The sequence below is a fragment of the Rattus norvegicus genome, chromosome 7 (genome assembly GCF_036323735.1).
Source record: "Rattus norvegicus strain BN/NHsdMcwi chromosome 7, GRCr8, whole genome shotgun sequence".
NCBI classification, from domain to species: domain Eukaryota; kingdom Metazoa; phylum Chordata; class Mammalia; order Rodentia; family Muridae; genus Rattus; species Rattus norvegicus.
The window spans coordinates 39479462-39501483 of NC_086025.1; the positions used below are offsets into that span (position 1 = coordinate 39479462).

The following is a 22022-nucleotide window of genomic DNA, read 5'->3' on the forward strand; positions in this document are numbered from 1 at the left end:
CAGAATAATACTGCAATATTATTAACTACAGATGAGTGTGCTTTGGAGTCGTTTACACAGACATTTTTTTTTAGAAATTTTATTAAAATACCAGATTTCCCAGCTTTCCAAACTTTCCCTGCGGTTGTGCAATGTCAAATAGTAACAGCCTTCCACGGATTTGTCACCTACCCATTAGAGTTAATAACAGTCATGGCTGCTTAGTGAAAACATTTGGCCTTTTATTTAGGTCACAAGTACCTGGCCAACACCCACCCAGTCAGCTATTCAAACACCGAGTTTAATTAATTAAAAGCTATTTTTAATGGAAACACCCATTGAAGCTGGGTGACTCATTATACACCCTGGCTATATAAGTCCTACAAAGCTTAGGAGTGTCTTTCTAGCCTTTTATGGGGAACCGAAAGGACACAGCCAGCATAGGTCTTTTAGCTGAAATGGACTCTTAGCTCCTTGTTTTTGCCTACAGCATTTCAAGATAGCTCTTTCTCCCTTGCTGAAAACCTCTCGGGATATTTCACAAGCCCTGACACTTAACATCTAGGAATTAAATGACATTATGAGCCAAGCCACATCCATTCCAGGTTCTAGACACACTTTTTATAAACAAGAGCAGATTTAGGGCAGGCAAGAACTGCAGATGCCAGGCGCTCACCGGGTAACAGGCACAGCGACCCTGCACAGCCTTTGGAATTCAGCTGAACTATTTGTTGTCCACAATTAGGGGTGGATTTTTGTACACTCTTCTGAAGACAGTTCTGCTTTGTCCTATGTAGTTTTCTCAGCCACATCCTGAGGGTCCAAAGACCCACACACTGGTGTTTATGCCTCCCATCTGACAGGCTAGAATTAGTTCTCATCTCCTCTCTTTTGTCTGGACAAAAACAACCTACATATTTTATTATTTTTTTCCCTTAACTGAGATTGGTGTTTTTCTAAAGTCAGAAGAACCGACTCATTTTAACAAGCTAACCAGTGTGTGTATTATTTCTTCTCAGATTACCATGTAAGTGGTGACAAATTGGCTCACAGTCACCCGTGTGTAATCCCAGACTTAGAACTTCAGGTCTGCTGTTCTTTTTAACACAGCCCCCAGGGAAAACTGGCTCATACCAGCACAGATGCTTCTGATAAAAGAAATCAAGTAAGCCAATTTAATTGTTAAAATGTGAAGAGGAAGTGACTAGTACAGAGATTATAAAATGCCTGTATAAAATTTTTTTAAGAAAAAAAAACTTCCCCTTAAACTTGTATTTCATAAGAATGCTAGAAAATCGAATGATTACTTTCTTCCTTTTCAATAGAAGAAACCTGAGGCTCAGACCAGTTAACCAGTACCTATAGTCCCTAAAACGAAGCGTCAGAGCTGTAGCACAGAGTCCAGGATAGTTGGAACACTGAAAGCTGAACGTCTCTGCAGCTTAGTGAAGTCACATATGCTGGAGTTAATGAAGCTTAATGATAACAGAAAACAGTAAATACAGGGTTACAGAGCAGATTCTACAAGTGTTTTAAAAGAATTAAGCTGGAAACAGGATGGTACTTTTACCACATATATTTTAATTGTTATTATATATTTAAAATATGTAACTGATGAGAAACACCTATATTCTATATAGAGCATTTTCTATAATGGAACACATTTAAAAAAATACCTGATTTACATGATGAGAAAATCGTGACATCCTTTGTACTAGTGGGAAGTTTTAGGAAACAAATGTATTTTCCTATGGCAAGAGCAGCTGTAATCCAGTCATTAAGCAAAAGCCTTGGATTCGATATCTGGCTCCATGTTGTACATTACCCTCTGGACTTGTTCACCTTATATATTTGCTGTTTTAGCGTCTGCATCTTCCCAATCCCTCCCTATCTCCGACACTACTAATGGGAGCAATATTTTCTTTTTTCTTTCCTTTTATCAGATATTTTCTTTATTTACATTTCAAATGTAATCCACTTCCCAGGTTTCCCCCTCAGAAACCCTCTATCCCATCTCGCATCTCCCTGCTTCTATGAGGGTGTTCGCTGACCCACCGACCAACTCCCTCCCACATCCCTGCCCCTGCCCTGGCATTCCCTTACATTGGGGCATCCAGCCTTCACAGGGCCAGAGGCCTCTCCTCCCATTGATGCCCCACAAGGTCATCCTCTGCTACATATGAGGCTGGAGCCATGGGTCGCTCCATGTGTACTCTCTGGTTGATGGTTTAGTCCCTGGGAGCTCTGGGGGTTCTGGTTGGTCAATATTGTTCTTCCTATGGGGTTGAAAACCCTTTCCACTCCTTCAATCCTTTTTCTAACTCCTCCATTGGAAACCCCGTTCTTAGTACAATGGTTGGCTGTGAGCATCCACTTCTATATTTGTCATGCTCTGGCAGATCTTCTCAGGAGACAGCTGTAGCAGGTCCCTGTCAGCATGCACTTCTTAGCATCAGCAATAGTGTCTGGGTTTTGTGGTTGTATATGGGCTGGATCCCCAGGTGGGGCAGTCTTGGGGTGGCCTTTCACTTCAGTTTGTCCTCCACACTTTCCTCCTGTGTATTTTGTGACCCTTCTAAGAAGCACTGAAGCATCCACACTTTGTTCTTCCTTCTTCTTGCCTTCCAATGTCCTGGATGTGGAAGACATTTGAGGTTTTAATATAAATGCTGTGAATGTATGCCTGGTTCCACTCCCCATTGTATGCATGCAAAGAGCAGATCAAATAGTCTTGAAAGGTACTTGTCAAACTTCATAATATCAATAGAGTTCAGTTCTATAACTTAAAACTTAACCGTACCAACAATGTGTACATATATTTCCTGCTGATAGCTTGCACAAGTAGGTATTTTTTTTGTCAACGTGCTTTTAACACTTTTCAGCTTTTGGTACCAAAGGAATCACAGCTTAAACAATATTCATTTACTTGGGGGAAATATTCATTTTTGTCACTACTGGTTTAATAACTTATGATTTTCAAATGCCAATATAAATATGAAAGATAAGGTATTAGTTACTTCTGTATGATTGTGAACAAGATCTGGCATAATGTAAGAGAGTGAAGATTCACTTCGGCTCAGAGCGAGTTCAATTCACTGTGGAGTGGAAGGAGCACATGGAGTCCTTGTTCACAGCTCTGCCACTGACCCAGGCACAGAGCACAGATAGAACTAGGCATGATGGAACCTCTAAAGCTACCTCTAGTGAGTGCTCTGTACCAGGAAGACCTCCACTGTCTAACGATTCCAAAGCAAGTGCCAATCATAGTACTGTAAGTATGCATTTTCTTTTTTGGGCTCAACTTTCTTCACACACAGACACACAGACACACAAACACATAGACACAGACACACACACACACACCACAGAGAGAGAGAGAGAGAGAGAGAGAGAGAGAGAGAGAGGAAGAGGGAAGAGGAGGAGGAGGAAGAGGAGGAAGAGGAGGAGGAGGAAGAGGAGGAAGAGGAGGAGGAAGAGGAGGAAGAGGAGGAGGAAGAGGAGGAGGAGGAGGAGGAAGAGGAGGAAGAGGAGGAGGAGACACTAGCCATCATCTACCATCACAATGATTTGGTTTGCTCCTGAAACAAACTTGTTTATAGCATCCTTAGCTTTTTTTTTTATAATTTTACATCAGTCTCTTATCAATGAATAGTTCAAGGATGTGTTGTTTCGGACCCTCTTATAATCCTTAGACAAGTGTTCTATTATATCACTGGAAGGTCAAGAGGTCATTATTGGCCTTATTTTCAAGTATGGAATAATTCTGGGGAAAAAAGTATTTAGGGTAAAACCCCATATCAACATTTTATAGACAATATTTCATTTGCTTAGCTGAAGAAATATCAGTGAACATTAGCCCTTGTCAGAAATATTGTTACTTTGGGCAAACTCTGCTAATAAATTTGGCTTCAGTGTTGACTATTTTGTAGATAACTGTTGTAAAAAACCATGTTCATTTGTAAAAATTGCATGTATCTTTATACTATGCATGTAGAATATGATCTTCTGACCGTTGTATTAGCAGAGGAGATCATCTGAATTAAAAACCAGATGAATGTATAAAATCAAAATAATGTCGCCTTTCAGTTACTTATACAATATCTTCTTATCAGTGGACCAGACTTTATAAAAGCATAACTTTGTCAGTGTCTTTTAGGGATAACATTATGGCTGCTGCTCTGTTGTTTTCTACTTAAGTTGTACAATCCATGTTTTGTATTTCTTTCTGCTTTTAATAACTAAGGGATGGTAACATTTTGTGCTGTTCTCCATCGTTAATGATATATAATTGACAAATAAAGACACATCTGCTTAATGGGTATACAAACTCCTCAGTGTTTAACTCTTCTACAAGAAAGAGCTTGTCATGAAGAGTATTAACAGCATATTTTATGTGAGACATAATTACGTCTTAAGGGTAACTCATTGGTGATAGCTTGAAAGCAGCATGAAGGTTACGCTAGTAAAAGTGTAATGTTTCCTCTTCCTCCATTAGAAGCCCTTGCTAGCAATACAGGGTACATACATACTTATACAAAGAATGTTGATAAAGGTAGGAACCAAAGCGATAGGATACACAGAGACAATAATTAGTAAATAATAAAATGTCTACAAGTTGTTAAAATTAATACGTTAATACATAAGCAGTACATCTATAGAAATGCAATTTAGAAAAAAAACTTGAAGAACTTTCTCCAAGCTTCCCTAATGACTTAAATCATTGTATGTGTTAATAAAGGAAATCGAAGTATACACCAGATTATGTGACTTTTATTACATAGAAAATATGTAAATATAAAAATATCAAGCATGAAATATCACATATATGTTCATGTGATTATACACAGAGAGAAGCAAAACACAAAGTGGGTACCTTTATTATTGAAAATGCTTTTTCTAGAATTAAAATGGTTATTATACTTAAACAATTCTAGGGCTTTAAAATATAATAAATTATAACACTGTCTTTTGTAATGTTCAAATTTATAATGGCTCAGGGGAATATGAATAACTTATATAAGATTATAAACAAAAATAGAATTTTTTTCTACAAACATTTCTATTTTATTATGGCAAAGGTGAAAATGCCACCTTCTCCACAAGAGCAACCAGTAAAACTTTTCTCCCTAATAACTCAGTACAAAACAGGTTTATTTCAGAATTTAAAAAAGGGGGAGGGGCTTTACATGAGTTTTTAGATCCTATTTTAAAACAGGAAAAAAAAGAAAGAAACAAAAACAAACCCACCATTGTCTGCACAGTCGGGTTGCCAACCCTCCCTCTAGGCGTCACAGAGTGACAGATGAGGCTTCTGGGTCCTGTTACCTGTGTGGATTTGTGTGGTGTCTTAGCTGGTGTCCATCCCTGCTTTGTAAGCATCCGTCTGTGTCTTGGTGTCTGACTCCTCTGCAGAAAGCTGCTGCTTTCAGTTCCTGCTGGTGCCTCTACCTCTTTCCTGGCTGCCTTCAGGAGTCCTTCTCCTTGTGTGCGTGTCCCTCTCCTGATGTCTCCACCACCAAAACCCCCAGAAGGAAGACTTGCACAAAGCATAAACAGGGGTGGCATGACAAGGAAAATATAACTTTAATTAATGTAAAGACATATGCAGATGTATCCTACAGACAACTTGAAGTTGTGATTGCATAATGAAAGTGGTTCTTCTGAGCCCTGTGAAGTCCTGCACAGTGAAGTGTGTAAAAGAATAACAGGACCCCTTGCAACTGTGTCTTGTTTGCTGATGCCCTTTTCCAGGCAGGATTTCCAAAGAAAACACGGGCCATCTGTGTCTGAGACTCAAGACATCTATCTGAAAAGGGAAGTTGTAAGGCCCACAGCCATTTCCCCCTCAGTTCCCTTCCCCCAACCCCACCAGAGCATGATCAGGAGTTGCAGTGGTGTTTTAGGGAGTTGGTGGGTGGTAAGTAGTAGATTCTTCAAAATAAGGCTTAGAGTAAATCTTCCAGGAACTTTCCCCTGGTCACTTATCCTCTTGTGTCTGCTTGCTCTCCCTCCCTCTTTGCTCCCTCCCTCCCTCTCCCCATATGCCCGTTGTAGGTTCAAGTTTTACACACACACACATACACACACACACACACACACACACACACACACACGTTTACAGTATACCTATTTTAGATCCATAGGCCCATTCTGCTGTTCAATAGATAAAGGTAGTGGAGCTGACAAGCAACTCCCTCTTCCTCTGGCACCACCCAGGTCCCAGAGGCACAGCATGTGGTCTAGAAGGCTGAGGAATGCCAGCACTTGAGTGGACAAGGCAGTGATCTGTTAGCCCTGCAGCCCTTGGTCCTTCCCAGGTTTTTTTTTTGTTTGTTTGTTTGTTTTTGTTTTGTTTTATTGCTTTTTGTTTGTTTGTCCCCCTCCCCCCCTTTTTTAATGGAGACCTAGGGAACTTGCCTTGTTAGTAGTCACACTCCTCAACTGGCCTTACCACCATGGCTTGCATTCAGGGAAAGGGAGGGTTTATTTTGTGTGTATGGAGGATGTAGGGAAAAGCATTCCTCCTGCTCATTCCTGTTTGCCAGGATCAGATTACTTTTCACTGACTGGAGCTGGTTGGCAGGAGGCCGCAGGGGGAGGGGGTTAGTTTTAAATCTTTTATGTGTGTGCACCTTGTGTGGTTGGGTGTGGAAAGCAGGAAAGGGGGGTTTCCAAGTCGAGTGAAATTCCCATTCCACGGCTATTAGCCTGCCTGTAGGGTTGGCAGGTCTTAGAGTTTAGCTAGTATAACCACACAATAGACTCTCTCCCCTCCCTTCTTCCCTCCCTTCCTCTCTCTTTCCCTTCCTGCCTCCTATCCTCCCTTCCTCCCTCTCTGACTCTCCCTCTGCCTCTCTCCGTCTCTCTCTTCTCTTCTGTCTTTGGAGCTTCCAAACACCTTCTTCCTGGCTGAAGCTGGGCTGGTTTCCCTAGACACAGCAGCCACAACAATTTGGCAGTTCAAAGTTGGACAGCAATTGCACAACTTCTAGCAACTCTCTCAGCCAGCTGCTAATGAGCTTGAAAGCAAGGAACATCTGAGGAGCTGAAAAGGAAGCCTCCAGCCTTCCTCCTTTCACCAGAGAGACCAGACACCCCTCCCAGGGCCCAGATTACTTTGAGATAAGGACTGTGTTATTTGCCTGTCCTGCCGGACAGACAGACCATGGCTCCCTTTGGAAGAAACTTGCTGAAGACGCGGCATAAGAACAGGTAAAAAAATAAAAAGTGTGTGTTTGCGTGTGCGTGTGTGTGTGTGTCTGTGTGTGTGTGTTGGACTCAGTTCTGTAAGTGTGAATGTATGTTTTCTTCCAATGAGAACTGTTTGGAAAGCTCAAAGCCTAAAGGAGTTGGGATCTAGAATGAAAACCCAGCTCTTCAGAATATAGGTCCTGAATTGACGATGGCCTGGACAAGGATCATGGGAATTTATTACTGATTTTAACTCTCTTTTCCCTTTACGGCAGTCTGAGTACATGAACTGAGACTAACATTTTCTCTTTACTTTGTCTTGAACTTTTGAGGAGAGAATAACAAAATCTATTTTCGTTTAAACACTGCGTTAGACTATCACATTTTGAAAAAGATTAAGGGTCTGGGAAAGATACTACTTGGATTTCTAGCCACTTGTTAGAAAAGAAACAGGAAAAAAAAGTAAAACTCCTGATGTATTTTGGAAACAATGCTTTGGTTCCCCTGAGAGTGGGGCATTTTTAAAACCTGGAAAGTTCCCAAGTGCAAACATTCCCATGAGGAGCTTGAAATGGACTGTGTCTTTGACGACATTAGGTGGCTTAGGCATTTGAAGAGGAGTCAATAGCTGCGTGCCTCACATCTTTGCTGTTGTCACTGTATTTTGAGTTAATATATCCAGCCTACATTAGCTGAGAGAGGGGGAGAAGGAGAGGGAGAGGGAGGAAGAGAGGGGGAGAGGGAGACTAAAGGGAGAGGGAGAGGGAGAGAGAGAGGGAGAGGGGGAGAGAGGAAGAGAGGGAGAGAGGGAGAGGGAGAGGGAGGGGGAGAGAGGGAGAGAGAAAGAAAGAGAGAGCGCTATGGAATTTGGAATAATGGGATAATACCTTTACTCATATTTGACTTCCATAACTATCTTATTTATACTCAAATATTGCACTTTTATGCAAACAATGAAACGATTTTAGACTGGCTTTGTATGGTTTCATAGATCTGTTTTGGCAAAAATAATGAAATGGGCTTCCCAGCCACTCTCTTCTCCTCTTCATTATGCCTGTTTGCGCTTGTCATAAACTGCTTATGGGTAAATTTAAATGGATACAATTACAAGGTGGGAAATGATATAATTATTTTAGAGTGTCTGCCCGATAATACAGCAATACATCTTTAAAATGATTCTTAGTACTTCTGTTTCGCATGCAAATACCTACTTGATTTAGTGGAAGGAGTTTCTGTAAGAAAGTAAAAGAGCTAAAACAGTGTAAAGCCTTCTTAACCACTTTGATGTGCTAATAGTGGGATAAATAGGATAAAATGTGGTATTTTTGAAATGAGGATGCTATAGTCACGTGTTAAAAGACAATGGTCTTAGTACATTTTAATAGCTAGCAATGTCCATCGCAACTGGCTCCAGGTATTAATGGTGATAAGGTAAAAAAATCCTCCAGAAAACCTGTTCTACCTGCCCAGCCTCACTTGTGCTGTAAAGTTTAGTTGTGCTACTACTATAGGATTTCCATGTCTCCTTAAACACTATGAAATTGTGCAAAAATTACTTTGGGTTCATTGGTTTTTCTGTAAACAGATTGTGCTTCTCCTACCAAACCTCGTCTGCCGAATTGATTGTTGTGAAGAATTCTTTATAGCACTTTGTGGATTCCATCACTTGTGGGCCAAGTTCGAGTGCCCTAAAGCCTTTGAATGCACCCCTGAATGTCATTTATCAGAGTCCATAGTCCGTTTTTATTGTGTCACTTCTGTTACTGTGCCTTCTTGTCTAGCCATAAAACAAACACTCCCAGAAGGATATTTTCAAACCAAAACCCCTCTTTTCTGTGATGAAGAGATAGGAACAGAAAAACTGGAACTCTAGCAGCATTTCGAGTTTCCCTCAACAAAATAGAAAGCTGTTGCTAAGGGTCATAATTTATTATGACCTCAATTTGAGGGTGTGAGCAAAGGCTGTAATGAGGAGTGTATATGTAAGCTACTCCAATGATTAAATGCTTCCTTTTACAGATTTTTTTTAGCCCAGAGTAAAAACAGAGGGAGTAGGGGAAAGAGGGGGATACAGGAGAGAGAGATATATAGAGACAGAGATAGTCAGGGATCACACAGCATAAGTCAATGACATAAAAATATGAGTGTTTGAAACCGTGTATTAAACATGTCATGTTGGGTCCTGAAATAGATTTAATATAATGTGGCAGTTTATACAAGGTCTTGTTTTTGGGTTGGTCTGTCCACCATCTCTAGAAAAAACAACCGATGAACATGATTTCAGGGTTAAGTTTATCCATTTCACTGACCAGGCTCTATAGGCATTAAATCACCTAAACTGAATATCTAAACAATTCTGTTCACTAAATGATGAGTCACTCAGCTGCTGAGTAGAGAATGTGATTGATAATAGTTATCTGATAAGAACTAAAGAATCAACTGGAATGTATTCTGTAAGACACACCTTTTGTGGACTCAGGAAATATGCGAATAATTTGTAAAACAAACAGGAAGAAATACACAGCATATTTCTGTCATATGATCAACCTCTTGAAGAGAATGATGCTATTACAGTTTTCCTCTTTTCGGTAGACAGAAATAAAGATTGCTGAAACTTGGAGGGACGGGGTTGTGATCATACAGTTTTGAGAAGTTTGAATATTAATTTTAATTTTTGTGCCTTTTGCATTTTCTTTCGTGGAGTAGTCTTATATTATCCAAGACCAAGCAAGATGAGATAGTCCTACAAGTGTGCTCAGAATATGTACATATTGGAGAGTTTTAGACATGAACATAATATAAACCGAGCTGCAAAAGATGAGGTGTAAGAACTTGCAGCCAACAAGGTCGAGAGCTCATAGAGGTGGAGTCAGATCTGTCTAGACATCATTATGCTTTCCTGCCCAGGAGAGTGCCTGACATGTTGTAGACCTGTAATACAGTTGTTTGTTTAGTTTTGTGCACTAAGTTATAATTTCTCCTCAACCTAGGAAGACCATCATTACTTTATTCCTTGTTTGGCATAGGGTGCCAGCTAGAGTTGCATAAAACTCAATACTCAAGACAGATCAATTGACACTGGAGTTTCATTAAAACATTTGGTAAGTTTTCTTTCGAGAATTCAGGAATGCTACATGGCCCCAAATATTTTGGGCTCTTAACTTTAAACTTTCACATAAGCGAAAAAGCCCCAAATTAAAGATTTTAACGAGTATAATCAGCAGTCATCTGCTTAAATGTCCTAATTGTATGTTTAATTAGAAAAGCTCCATTTTTGGGGAGGGGGCGGATTGTTTATCTTAGTTTCAGAATAACAAGAACTACTGGGACAGAAGCCCAGTATTGTTGCACATTTTGCTACTAAGAATTTTGTTCGATGTGACTAAAACATATAGAAAAATCTAGGTTGATATTTTTCCAACAACCTATTCAAGTTTTCCATGTAATGGTTACTAGGCAACCCTTTTTCTCATATAAAAGCTATTGGAGTAAATAATAAAACACTGATCCACTTTGATATTTTTATGAACTTTCAGTGACAGAACTTAGATTTTTTAAACCTATTTAGCTATTTATAGAGCCTACATTTATGAATGCGATTGTCTTTATTAGTTTCATAAATGAATTGTGAATAACTAGAAATCAATGTTTATAAAAGCTTTAAAGAACTACTTGCTGGTCACGGTAATGCTGCAATGCTTAGTTAGGAGATGCGACTTGGGCTTTGTTTGTTACAGCATCACCCTGTTTCAAACCCACGGTAGCCTTACACTTATGATGCCCCTGCCTCTGCTTCCTGAGTGTCGATAGAATAGGCATGTGCCACCAATCCTACACGTGATTTCTAACACTTGAGGAGGTAGAATTAGTTGAAACGTTCATCAATTCTTCGTCGAATCAGTATGTTACTCCTATGTAGAAGAGTCTCATATATTCATCCTAAATAAATATTTATTAACTACAAACAGACAAAACACAGTTAAATAGGTTTTTACCATTATTTTTGAGGCCCATTTGAACTTTCCCTGACTTTCACTTGAGCTGTTTCAGAAAGCTTTTGCTAAAAATAGGGAAATATGTCAATCTCTTGCAGGCTACACAGACAGTTTTTTTTCATATGAATCCTAAATTAAAGGGTCCCAGAAAATATACCTTGATGAGCATATGTGGGATCGTCTGGCTTTATATTTTTAAATATTACTTAAAGCATTGGTGTTCACATTAATGTTAGTTTATTAGACTATACCTGGCTCTATTTTTAAAACAAGAATACACATCATAAATAAATTCTTCTAATTATTTCATCAGAAAGAAGGATTAGGTTTTATAGGTAGAGTCAAAGTTTTGGACAAGAAGATTGTCTTCTATCTATACCTAGAAGTGGAAGCTATTAGGTACTTATTTTTCTTGTAGCTTCAAATGGAGATTGAAAGTGTTCAAAAAGTTGGATTAAGAATTTGAGAATTGCCAAACTTTTGAGCCTGTAAATCTTCTTCATTCTCCGAGTTTCTGAAAAGTTTTCCCCTGATGATACCTTATAGCTTAAGTAGTTGTTAGTTTGCAGCAGACAATCCATTAGGAACAGTGACTGGAATGCTTTAATCCTGACAAAAATAGCCCAAGAGCATTGGCAGAGGTGAAACAGTTTCCAGGTTAAAACTTGAATTGTTTGGGAAAAAAAAATCCTGGGCCAACTCAAGCAGCCTGCATTCACTGTGTAGTATGTCTCAGTAGGCATCAGACCAACAGTGGTTCATGCCAGTAAAAGTAGTTCTTGAAAGAAAATTGTTTTGAAACAAGTTAAACAATTTATAGCTTGCTAACAATTTAATTTAGAAAATGTCTTGATTAATTTTACTGAATAACAGAACTTTTCACGTTTATTTGATGTATAATTATCAAGGAGCTGATAACCATTCTGAGCATTCAGAGAAGTTAACTCTAACACACACACACACACACACACACACACATACACACATACATATGTATATATGCATATATAGTTATATAGATAGTTATATATAATCATAGTTATATAATTATATAGTTGTTATATAGTTATATATACATATATCATATGTAGGTATATCTAATATCTAAGACCGATAGATTATATATATATATATATATATATATATATATATATATATGGAGAGAGAGAGAAAGAGAGAGCGAGAGAGAGAGAAATAAAAATATATACAGAGCTGGAGATAAAGATAGAAATAGATAGAGATAAATATATAATAAATTCCAAAAAATGTAGACATAGGGGTACGAGTTTACTTTTTTCGGGTACATATAGATACTGTGTGGCCTAAAAAAGTAATCTGTAAATATATTTACTTTTTAAAATAAGCCCTCATAATGTGTGTACTGCATATATGTTTAAGGGAAAATATAGCACATTTATGTCTTTTAGTGCTCTTTAATGGATCATTTTCTTATGTAGAGTGGTTTAAGTTCGTGTGTGTGTTTGTCAACTTTGGTTTGTTTTTTTTCTGTTAGTTTTGTCTCATTTTGCATTCCTTTGAATTCTCTAGGTATTTATTGTATATATGTGTAATTAATTTTCTTATATTTTGAGATTATAATTCCCTTTCCTATCCCTAAACTATCCTAAATACCTTTTGTTGTTTCTTTTAATTGCAATAACTCTTTAAAATTAATTGTTGGTGCATATATATATGTATGTTTCCGGGTAGACCATTTGGTATTGGATAACCAATTAGCGTGCTCTTCCCTTTGGGAAACTTTTTCCAACTCTCAAGCATTTCTTGGCAGTAATTGTATAGAGTTTAAGCTTTAAGGCCTTCCCAATATCTGCTTTGCCATGTCTATTACCTATGCTAAGCTCATGTTTAGGCACTCTGCTTGGTAAGACTTTGTGTAAGTGACTTCTTAAGATCCTAGGGAAGACTCCCTTGTCCTCTGACTCTTATAATCTTTTCACTTCTTCTTTATTGATTCCTGAGCTCACCTTAGGTGCTGGGGTTGTAGATATAAGTATCCATTGGGAATGGACTCCACAACTCTGCCTTTTGATCTGTTGTGATTTTCTCTAATGGTCTCCATAGCTAGCAAAGAGAAGTGTGTTTGATGACTGATGACTATTACAATTATCTGTGGATCTGAGGACAAATGTTTAGAGCATAGTTAGGGATTATTCTGGTTTGGCAAAGTGGCAGTTGTATGTTCCGCTCCAAGATCCATGACTTCATTTGCTATGGATAGTTGACTAGTTTTCCAGTACCAGGCATGGCTTTAAACCCATCTAAACACAGCAATGAAAGCAAGTACAAGCTATTTCTTAAGAGTTACTTACTCAATATTTTCAACTGATTGCAATTGCTCACCCCTATTACATGCGGTATGTCACCTTCTAGACAAAAGTTGTTGGATATATTTAAAGGAATTGATAATAATAAATATAACCTAGTACAAAATACTTTTACCTGAATCAAAGAGGGTTTGTGGAAAGTGTTACACATGGCTATAATAAACACAATTATTTCAAATTTAAGCAAAATCAATGGATCTTACCTAAGTTGAAGAACTGGAAAAGTTATATTTATGTGCTGGAATGTATATCAAAAGTGTCAGCATTTCTATAAACATTCTCTTAAAATGTTGGCCCACTAATAATGGATGCTGTGCCTTTCTTTTTCCTTATAAAATAATCGTAACAAGTGCTCCATAAGCATTTGCTGATTGAATAAAGGAATCCAACATATGCACTTAAAATACAGCTGATGTTTGGATAATATCAGCACAGATCAGAGTATAAATACATTTGTATTGAATACATGTTTGTGTAATTTAGAATGAATTTATAAGGGTAATGCTGACCTGTGACTGTCTGTGTGAGTCTGCTATGCCTTCAGGTAGAGATTTCCAGAGCTGAAAGAGGTCTCATTGGAGACCTTGTTGGCTTCTGGTAAACCAAACAAAGGCAAACAAGAGAGGAACACTGTTACTCATTACTCTTTAGTGATGCTCATGCAAGCATATGTGTACATAAATGAGGTTCAGCAACTCTCTGTGGAAGGGCCCTCTAAATATTGATGTTTTGGGCCATTCCACATTCTTTTGAGATAAAAGAGAAATGTAGCTGGGGACTATTTATTCTTCCAAGTGAAAGGAAGAGCTATGTTGTATTACACTTTATAAGACAAAGAGCAAATGCTAAAATGGCAAGGCATTTTTACATGTTTATATTTTGGCTAAGAGTGATCTTTAGATTTGCATAGAATCCTGGACATAGACTAACCATGTCATTGCTAGCCATGTGTGCTCACAAGTAAATAATTAAAACTTTTTATAGAAAGACAACAATAATCACACGGAAGAATAAAACTAAACATTGTACTATATGCATTCTATGTGTTTGTGTGTGTGTGTGATGCTCTTTAAATAAAAAGATGTGCAGTTAACAATTCATAAATGACTAAGTTCATTCTAGGGTTAGAAAGTGATTTTTTGCTTCGTTAGCAGCAGGCTCCAAACCCCACTAACACTTATTACAACAACTCATCTCAATTCATCTTAAATTGAGTATCTTTCTGAGTGATTGAATGAATAAGACCTTTTAATACTTAGTACTATGGAGAAAGCACTGTGGTTTTCTTAACCATACATATGAACCATCTGAAACACTGAGCCTTACAGCAGTCAGGAAGGGACAAGATTGGTTCAGATTCATTTTCTACCATACAGGACTGCTCTGCGATGTAAGTTATTCCTGGGACATGATTTTTATTATTTTAAAAACAGAGTTAATTCTAAATCAAATTATTTGTGGATTATCTGTCAAAGACTTGCCATAGTCTTAGAGTACAAGAAAAGTTCAATAAGTACCCATTCTCTTTTCAGGGCTGTTAAATGGGAAATTCTGGATGTTTATGCCAATTTGAAATACAGAAACATAGTTTGATACTTGAGGATTTGATACGCTAGCCCTCACTTATTAGGGTTTCTGGAGCAGCACCAATTTCCTTATCCCTGTGATCAAAATAATTAGATTGTGAATTACTGAACACAATTAAAAAGGCCTATAAATATTGTGCAAATATGTCCTTAGATGATAATGAAATTATTTGAATTCCAACAGTATTTTGGCTTTATTTCCATAACTCTTTTATACCATCTTTGAGACCAGAAATAATTTTGCCATATATAAGTACATAGTACAGCATGAATTTCATTTATTTTCCAACTGTGTGTATGTGTGTATGTCTGTATGCACAGGGGTATTGGTACCCATGGAGGCAAAACAGGATGTTGGATCCACTGGAGCTAGAGATTACAGTTGACTTTCAGCAGCAACAAGAAATAGGTGTTGGGAAAAGAACTCAGAAAGCCTTGACGACTGACTTCCAATATAATCGCTGAGAGAGGAGTGCATGGAAGGAAAGGATCATCATTGTAGCTAAGTATCACTTATTAAACTCCCACTGTGACAGGTCTGAGCAAGAGAAGGGAACACAAAAGGGTGTGCAGAAAGATGTGGGAGGGGGCTGAATCACACAGGCAGAAGACTGAGTCAGTCTATTCAAAACAGAAGAACCTAAGAACCGGGCATCAAGGTGGCCAGGTTAGCAAGAGACCATAACTGTGCTGGTAGTGGTAGAAAACAGTACTCTCTGGTTGGTGGTTTAGTCCCTGGGATCTCTGGGAGGGCTCATTGGTTGATATTGTTGTTCTTCCTAATGGGGTTGAGGGACTTGTAGCTCCTGTTGCATATGTAGCAGAAGATGGCCTTATCAATGAGAGGAGAGGCCCTTGGTCCTATGAAGGCTGGATGCCCCAGTGTAGCGGAATTCCAGGGTGATGATGTGGGAATGGGTGGGTGGGGCACCCTCATGGAAGCAGGGCGAAGGGAGATGGGATAGGTTTCTGGAGTGGAAACCGGGAAAGGGGATAACATTTGAAATGTAAATAAATAAGATATCCAATTAAAAATAAATAAATAGTAAGGAAAAAAGAAAAAGAAACATTTTTACAACTGGGTTTGGAGTGGAAATATTTAGGAAACAAGTATGAGTGTTTCTTTGATTTATTTAATCAATTGTAGTTAACCTCAAATCGTCTTAATGATTTCAGAAATCCATCAGTTTATCAGATTGTGTGCAGTGACTCCATTGTTTGTTTTATCTTTTAAATTTTAGTTCTCTCTCTCTCTCTCTCTCTCTCTCTCTCTCTCTTGTGTGTGTGTGTGTGTGTTTGTACAAAACTGTTCAAATTTTGAAAGCTTTCATTCTATCACCTGTGCTATGTGATTAATAGAAGCTGTTCCTGAAGCACACTGAGGTACCTGTGGTATACACTCAACAAGTGAGTAAGGTATTTTATAGACTCTTAAATGCCTTTAGTTATTCTAGTATTGCGTATTTGTTCTCATCTCTTTCAATCCGACTGGAATTTCCTGAACTTGTGGTTAGCTAGGGGAAGATTGCAATGGCTTTGAGAGATCCCAATCTCTCACAGAAGAGCCCGTGGGTAACTATTTTTCAGCTCTTCTAACAAGACCTCAGCTTTTTCTGAAAGCTAGAGCAGATACTGTCCAAAAGCCATGGTAATTCCTACTGGATAAACATATAACAAATCCATTCCCATATGAGGAAAAGAATTGGGCTCAGTAAGAAATTGCTATTCAGAAGCTTCATGTCTTTGATATTTCATTGTTACTCACGGTGCAGGAACCTGGCTACATTCTTTTAGTTGGCTACAAGATATATGTAGATATGTCTTTACTTACTAACCCCTTATTTCATTATAATTAAGAGTAATATTATTAATAATTTATTCTTCATATATTGCATCCTGACTGCAGTCTCTCCTCCCTTCTCTCATCCCATCCCCCCACAATGACCACACTTCCCCTCTCTCTCCCCTTTATCCACTCCTCCTTCATTTCCCTTCACCAAAGGACAGGTCTCCTAGGAATATCAACCAACCATGTCATATCAAGTTGTAATAAGATTAGGCACCCCCGTGCCTATGAAGCATCCTAGTAGGAAAAAAAAGGTTCCAAAAGCAGACAAAATAGTCAGAAACACCCTTGTTCCCTCTGTTAAGAGTCCCACAAAGACACCAAGCCACACAAGTGTGACCTATATGCAGATGCCTAGGTTAGACACATTAAGACTCCCTCATTTTCAGTTCACTCCCTGTGAGCTCTATTGAGTTCAGGTTTGTTCATTCTGCTGGTTCCTTGTGATGTTCTTGATCCCTCTGACTCCTATGATTCTTCCTGCCCTTCTTCCTCAGGATTCTGCAAGTTCTTCCTCATGTTTTACTATGTGTCTTTGGATCTGTCTGTTGGAACATCTCTGATAGTAATTATGCCAGACACCTCTCCATGAGTACAGTATAATATCATTATGAATTCCTTTTTTTGCCAGTCAGGTATATTTGGTTCTATTATAGGTCTCTCTGGGTTACCTGGCCTCTGGTATCTAGCCCTCCAGGCAATGTCAGGAGTGGGCTCCCTCTATTGACATGGAACTAAAGTTGAGCCAGTCATTGGTTGGCAACTTCCAACAAATTCTCTGTTACCTTTGCCCCAGGACATATTGCTGGCAGGACAAACTGTAGGTTGAAGGTTTTGTGGCTGAGTTGGTATCTCAATCCCTTCACTAGAAGTTTTGCCTTGTTATAGAGGGGGCCAGTACAGTCTATGTGTCCCCCATACTAGGCATCTTAGCTAGGGTTACTGTAACAGATCCCTCATATATTTCATTGAAGTAGATTTCTACCTGACCCCTGAATTGCCATCCCACCCACTTCTAATTATTTCTCCCAGTACTTTCTCTCTCTTTCCATTCACTCCTATCCTGATCCCTCCTGTTCCTGTTCCCACCCATCCCCAGTCAACCACTACCACTTTTTTTTTGATATTTTATTTATTTATATTTCAAATGTTATCGCTTTTCCCAGTTTCCCCTCTGGAAACCCCCTATATCATCCTCCCTCCCTGCGTTTCTATGAGGGTGTTCCTTCAACCACCCACCCACTCCCACCTCCCCACCCTGGAATTCCCCTACACTGGGGCATCAAGCCTGCCCAGGACCAAGGTCTTCTCCTCCCATTGATGTCCAACAAGGACATTGTCTGCTCCATATGCAGCTGGAGCTATGGGTCCCTCCATGTGTACTCTATTGGTGGTGGTTTAGTTCCTGGGAGCTCTGGCTTGTCTGGTTGGTTGATATTGTTATTCAACGACTGAAGGAGTTGAAGGAGTTTACAACCCATAGGAGAAACAAGACTATCAACCACTACCACTTGTAATAAAGGAAGTTTCTTCTGGGAACTCTTAAAAATATGCATAAAATTTAGCAACATAACCATTTTAGTACTTTTGGATTTTTAAAAAATTGATGAAATCACAGTTTAGATAATTAAGTACATGAAGACATATAATATAATGCTTTATAGAGTCTCTCCTTAATGCACTATTATATAAGGTTTTAATCCTTTTATCATCTGAGTAAAAAATACTTGAGTTGTCCTAATCATGCCCCCTTCTCCACCATATATATATATATATATATATATATATATATATATATATATATATATATATATATTCTTGCTATGAAAAAACATCCTGATTGACATTTTACAAGATCTTGAGATAGTAAGTAAGCCCTAATTTGGGTGACTTATAAAGAATTAGTGATAAATCCTATATTGATTATAGTTTTAAGGAAATGAGTTAATAGGTATAAAGTCAGATTCTCTTGTTGTCTAGTATGCAATTATGGTATTAGGACAGACAACTATATGAAAACAGGAAATGGATAAGAAATTTTTAGACAGTTGTTATTGCTATAAGGAATGAAAGCAGCTTGTTATATTTGAAAAGTGATAGTGGTTTGAAAACAGGCTTTTAAATTATTGCTTAAACTGAAAAATATTAAGGTATGTAAGGGGGCCAGGGGAAGACTTTTTAGGTACTTAAAACAGTCTGTCATCTCCTCATCCTGGAAAAGGGCTTCGTGTTGTAGATCACAAGGGATTATGGGTACATTTCCAATGAAAGAGGAATCCATCAAAGTATACATAATAAGAGAACAATATGATATTCCTTAAGCCTTTGAAAGGTCAAGATATCTGTTTTTTGAAGGGATAATTTTAATAACAGGAAGAAAGGAAGCAAGGAGTACATGAGAGAACTTACAATAGTCTAACCAAAAGTTTGGACCAGTATAATGCTTGTAGAACCGCAAGAAAAGTGAAAAAACTGAATGCACTTGGAAATAGGGGTCATAAGTGTTTAGTGTGGAGTCATATTTTAATATGGATAATTAAGATATCTTAAGATGATTAACTATAAGTGGCGGTGCCAACAGAAACCATTTGTAGAAAGGCAGATGTTGAGAACACGTGGGAAATTAATGATTCCTTGTATTTCTCCTTACATTTCGAATACCGAGCTACTCAAGTGGAAGTGTTTAGATGATGTCGATATCTGAAGTTCAGCACTAGAAATACAGGTAGAAAAGCCTCTGTGGTGACAAAGAGAGAATCTGGGTTTTAGAAAACAATAGCAAAGTAAAATCCAGAGGAGATGTAAGATTTGTGTTAACAAAATAGAAAGAGGAGCATCAACGGTAAAAAGACAGAGGGTAAAAGGCAAGGGTTTTTGGCATGGAATTATTGTCATTCATGGGAAAAAATGGTTTACTTCATCTCATGGAATAATTCTCTAAGAATCTGTGAGGAATCCAGAAATCATAAGGTAGAAGGGAATGCAGAAATAACGCGAATAGGCGAGAAATATGAGGAAAAGTTAAAGAGATCACTTACTACCCAAGTGAAGAAGATACATAAGAGTAACCATGGGAGACAGAATATATAAGAGTTCCTGTTGGGTGAAGAGGGCCCCGTCAGGATGGAAGAGAGAATCAATTACCAGAGCAGTTTCGGTTCTGAGTCACTGAAGATATAGGTGTGCCATGGTAAAGAGCAGGAAGAAACAGGGACAACTGAAGGGAGGGAAGATCAAGGTGAAGAGTGAAAATCCAACATGTCATCTAGATGTTTCCAAACATCCTACCTACGGACACCTGGTGTTTGGACATACACACCTGAAAAGCGACTCTCACAGCTGTCATTCATCCTGCCTACATCACCCTGATCCTCCTCCATGTACGGAGGACTTATATGGGGCATCACAGCCTTGTATAAAGTAGGGCTTTATAGGCAAAGGACACTGGTTTTCAGCCAACGATTCCAGGGTGACAAATCCAATCATAATCCCACTCAGGACACATGGAAAAACCATCTTTAAATAAGCCTTTATCTTTTGACTCCAGTTGCTCACAAACTTTAGCGTAACTTCTGTTTCTTTGGTGTAAAGATAACACTATTTTTACTTTATATCTGTACAAAGAAACATACACGAAAAAACATTTAGTAAGTTCTGAAGTTACCGAAATGCCGTAATTCTCACAAGTGAAGTGCAAATTTTTAGTGTAGTTAAGTTATAAAGGTCAAAGGAGCACAAGTGTGTGTATCTGTGTGTGTGTGTGTGTGTGTGTGTGTGTTTATAGAATGCCCTCTGAAAATTATTATGATTTTCTAAGATATCACTCACCTTTACAACAGGTTTCTCTCTCACAGTAGCATGAATATAGTCACAGACAACAAACATAATCAAAGAGACATAAATTTATTTCAGTGAAACTTTAAATAGTTGTCAAGAAAGTGTATAGCTATCAGATCTTAATACTGAGGTGTCTTCATCCAGAGGGATTACAGAAGTTTTCTTACTTTGAGACAGACTTACACACAGAGGAAAAGACCAAGTAGGGGAGAGGTAGAGAGAAAGTGAGAGGATGAGTGAAAATTTATTTCCTAACATATTTTTTCCGGGGTCAAAGGTCAAATGTCGAGTACAAGGTCAGATGGGAAGAAAATTAGAATTAACTGAAGCACAATTTTCTATTACTAAGAATCTACTAGATTCAGCAGCAGGGAATGGGTGTTCGATTTGATTATAAGTTGTGAGAGTGTAGGTTTACTATTATTACAACAGTATTTTTCTGAATAGTACAACTATTTCAGGGAATTTCCCAGAGGAAAGAACATTGGAAACAGATGAAATGTTGTTCCCACGGCGAAAGGAAAAATGAGGTATATCCGGACAAGAACACCAGTCAAAATATATTTCTAACAGTTTCAGTTCAGTGTATTTTAGCAGTTAAAATATGACTGATGATCCAGAGAGAGTGGTTATAGATTGTTGAGTTTGTACAGGAAAAATAGTTGAGGAAAAGATGTCGTTAGATGGTGGACGTGGTAATGTGACAAGTAGTGAGAAGGAATAGAAGAAAATAAGTCAGAAAGGGTTGAATCAGGGATGAGTCAGGAAGCAAAGGTCTAGGGAATGTGGAGACAAACAAAACTCAGACTGCATTCTTGACTTCTAAGTTGCCACTGGGCACACGCAGTCCAACATTCTTTTTCTAACTTTTGCTGTCAAGTTTCTCATAGACCTGTGTCTTCCACATATTGAACATGAGATCCATAGAGCCAACAGTTCTTTTTATCTTTCTTCAAAAAGAAAAGTTTTATATTTCTTCACTCCTTTAGAAGATCTTTCTATGACCAAAAAGTAAAGAAAAATATAAAGAAAGGGCCGATGTGGTAACGGGCATCCTATAGAAAGAAGTACATGGAGAACAGGAGCTTCTGCCTTCTTTCTGTCTTTGCAAAGGTTCCTGATATTGTTGTTTGATGACAAACCTGCTATTATATACCATTGGGGAGAGAATGGTGGACAGACGTACAGGCGATCTTCACTCTACTATCTTGAGAAAGGGTCTTCTATTTTGAAGGCATAACCA

The 22022-nt window shown here is 38.3% G+C and overlaps 1 protein-coding gene and 1 long non-coding RNA gene across 2 annotated transcripts in view; one reads left to right on the forward strand and one right to left on the reverse strand.

Annotated features, from left to right (window-relative positions):
- Positions 1-1540: 1540 nt before the first annotated feature.
- LOC134479678 (uncharacterized) lies at positions 1541-6069 on the reverse strand. The gene is made up of 2 exons (XR_010053273.1): positions 5227-6069; positions 1541-2611 (listed from the first exon to the last, which is right to left on the reverse strand). It is a non-coding gene; the product is annotated as an uncharacterized LOC134479678 (long non-coding RNA).
- Positions 6070-6795: 726 nt separating this feature from the next.
- Rassf9 (Ras association domain family member 9) overlaps positions 6796-22022 on the forward strand; it is a 31834-nt gene continuing 16607 nt past the window's right edge. The window contains 1 exon segment of the mRNA NM_022959.2: positions 6796-7191. Within this exon segment, the coding sequence (NP_075248.1) occupies positions 7145-7191 (47 nt within the window). The 5' untranslated portion in view covers positions 6796-7144.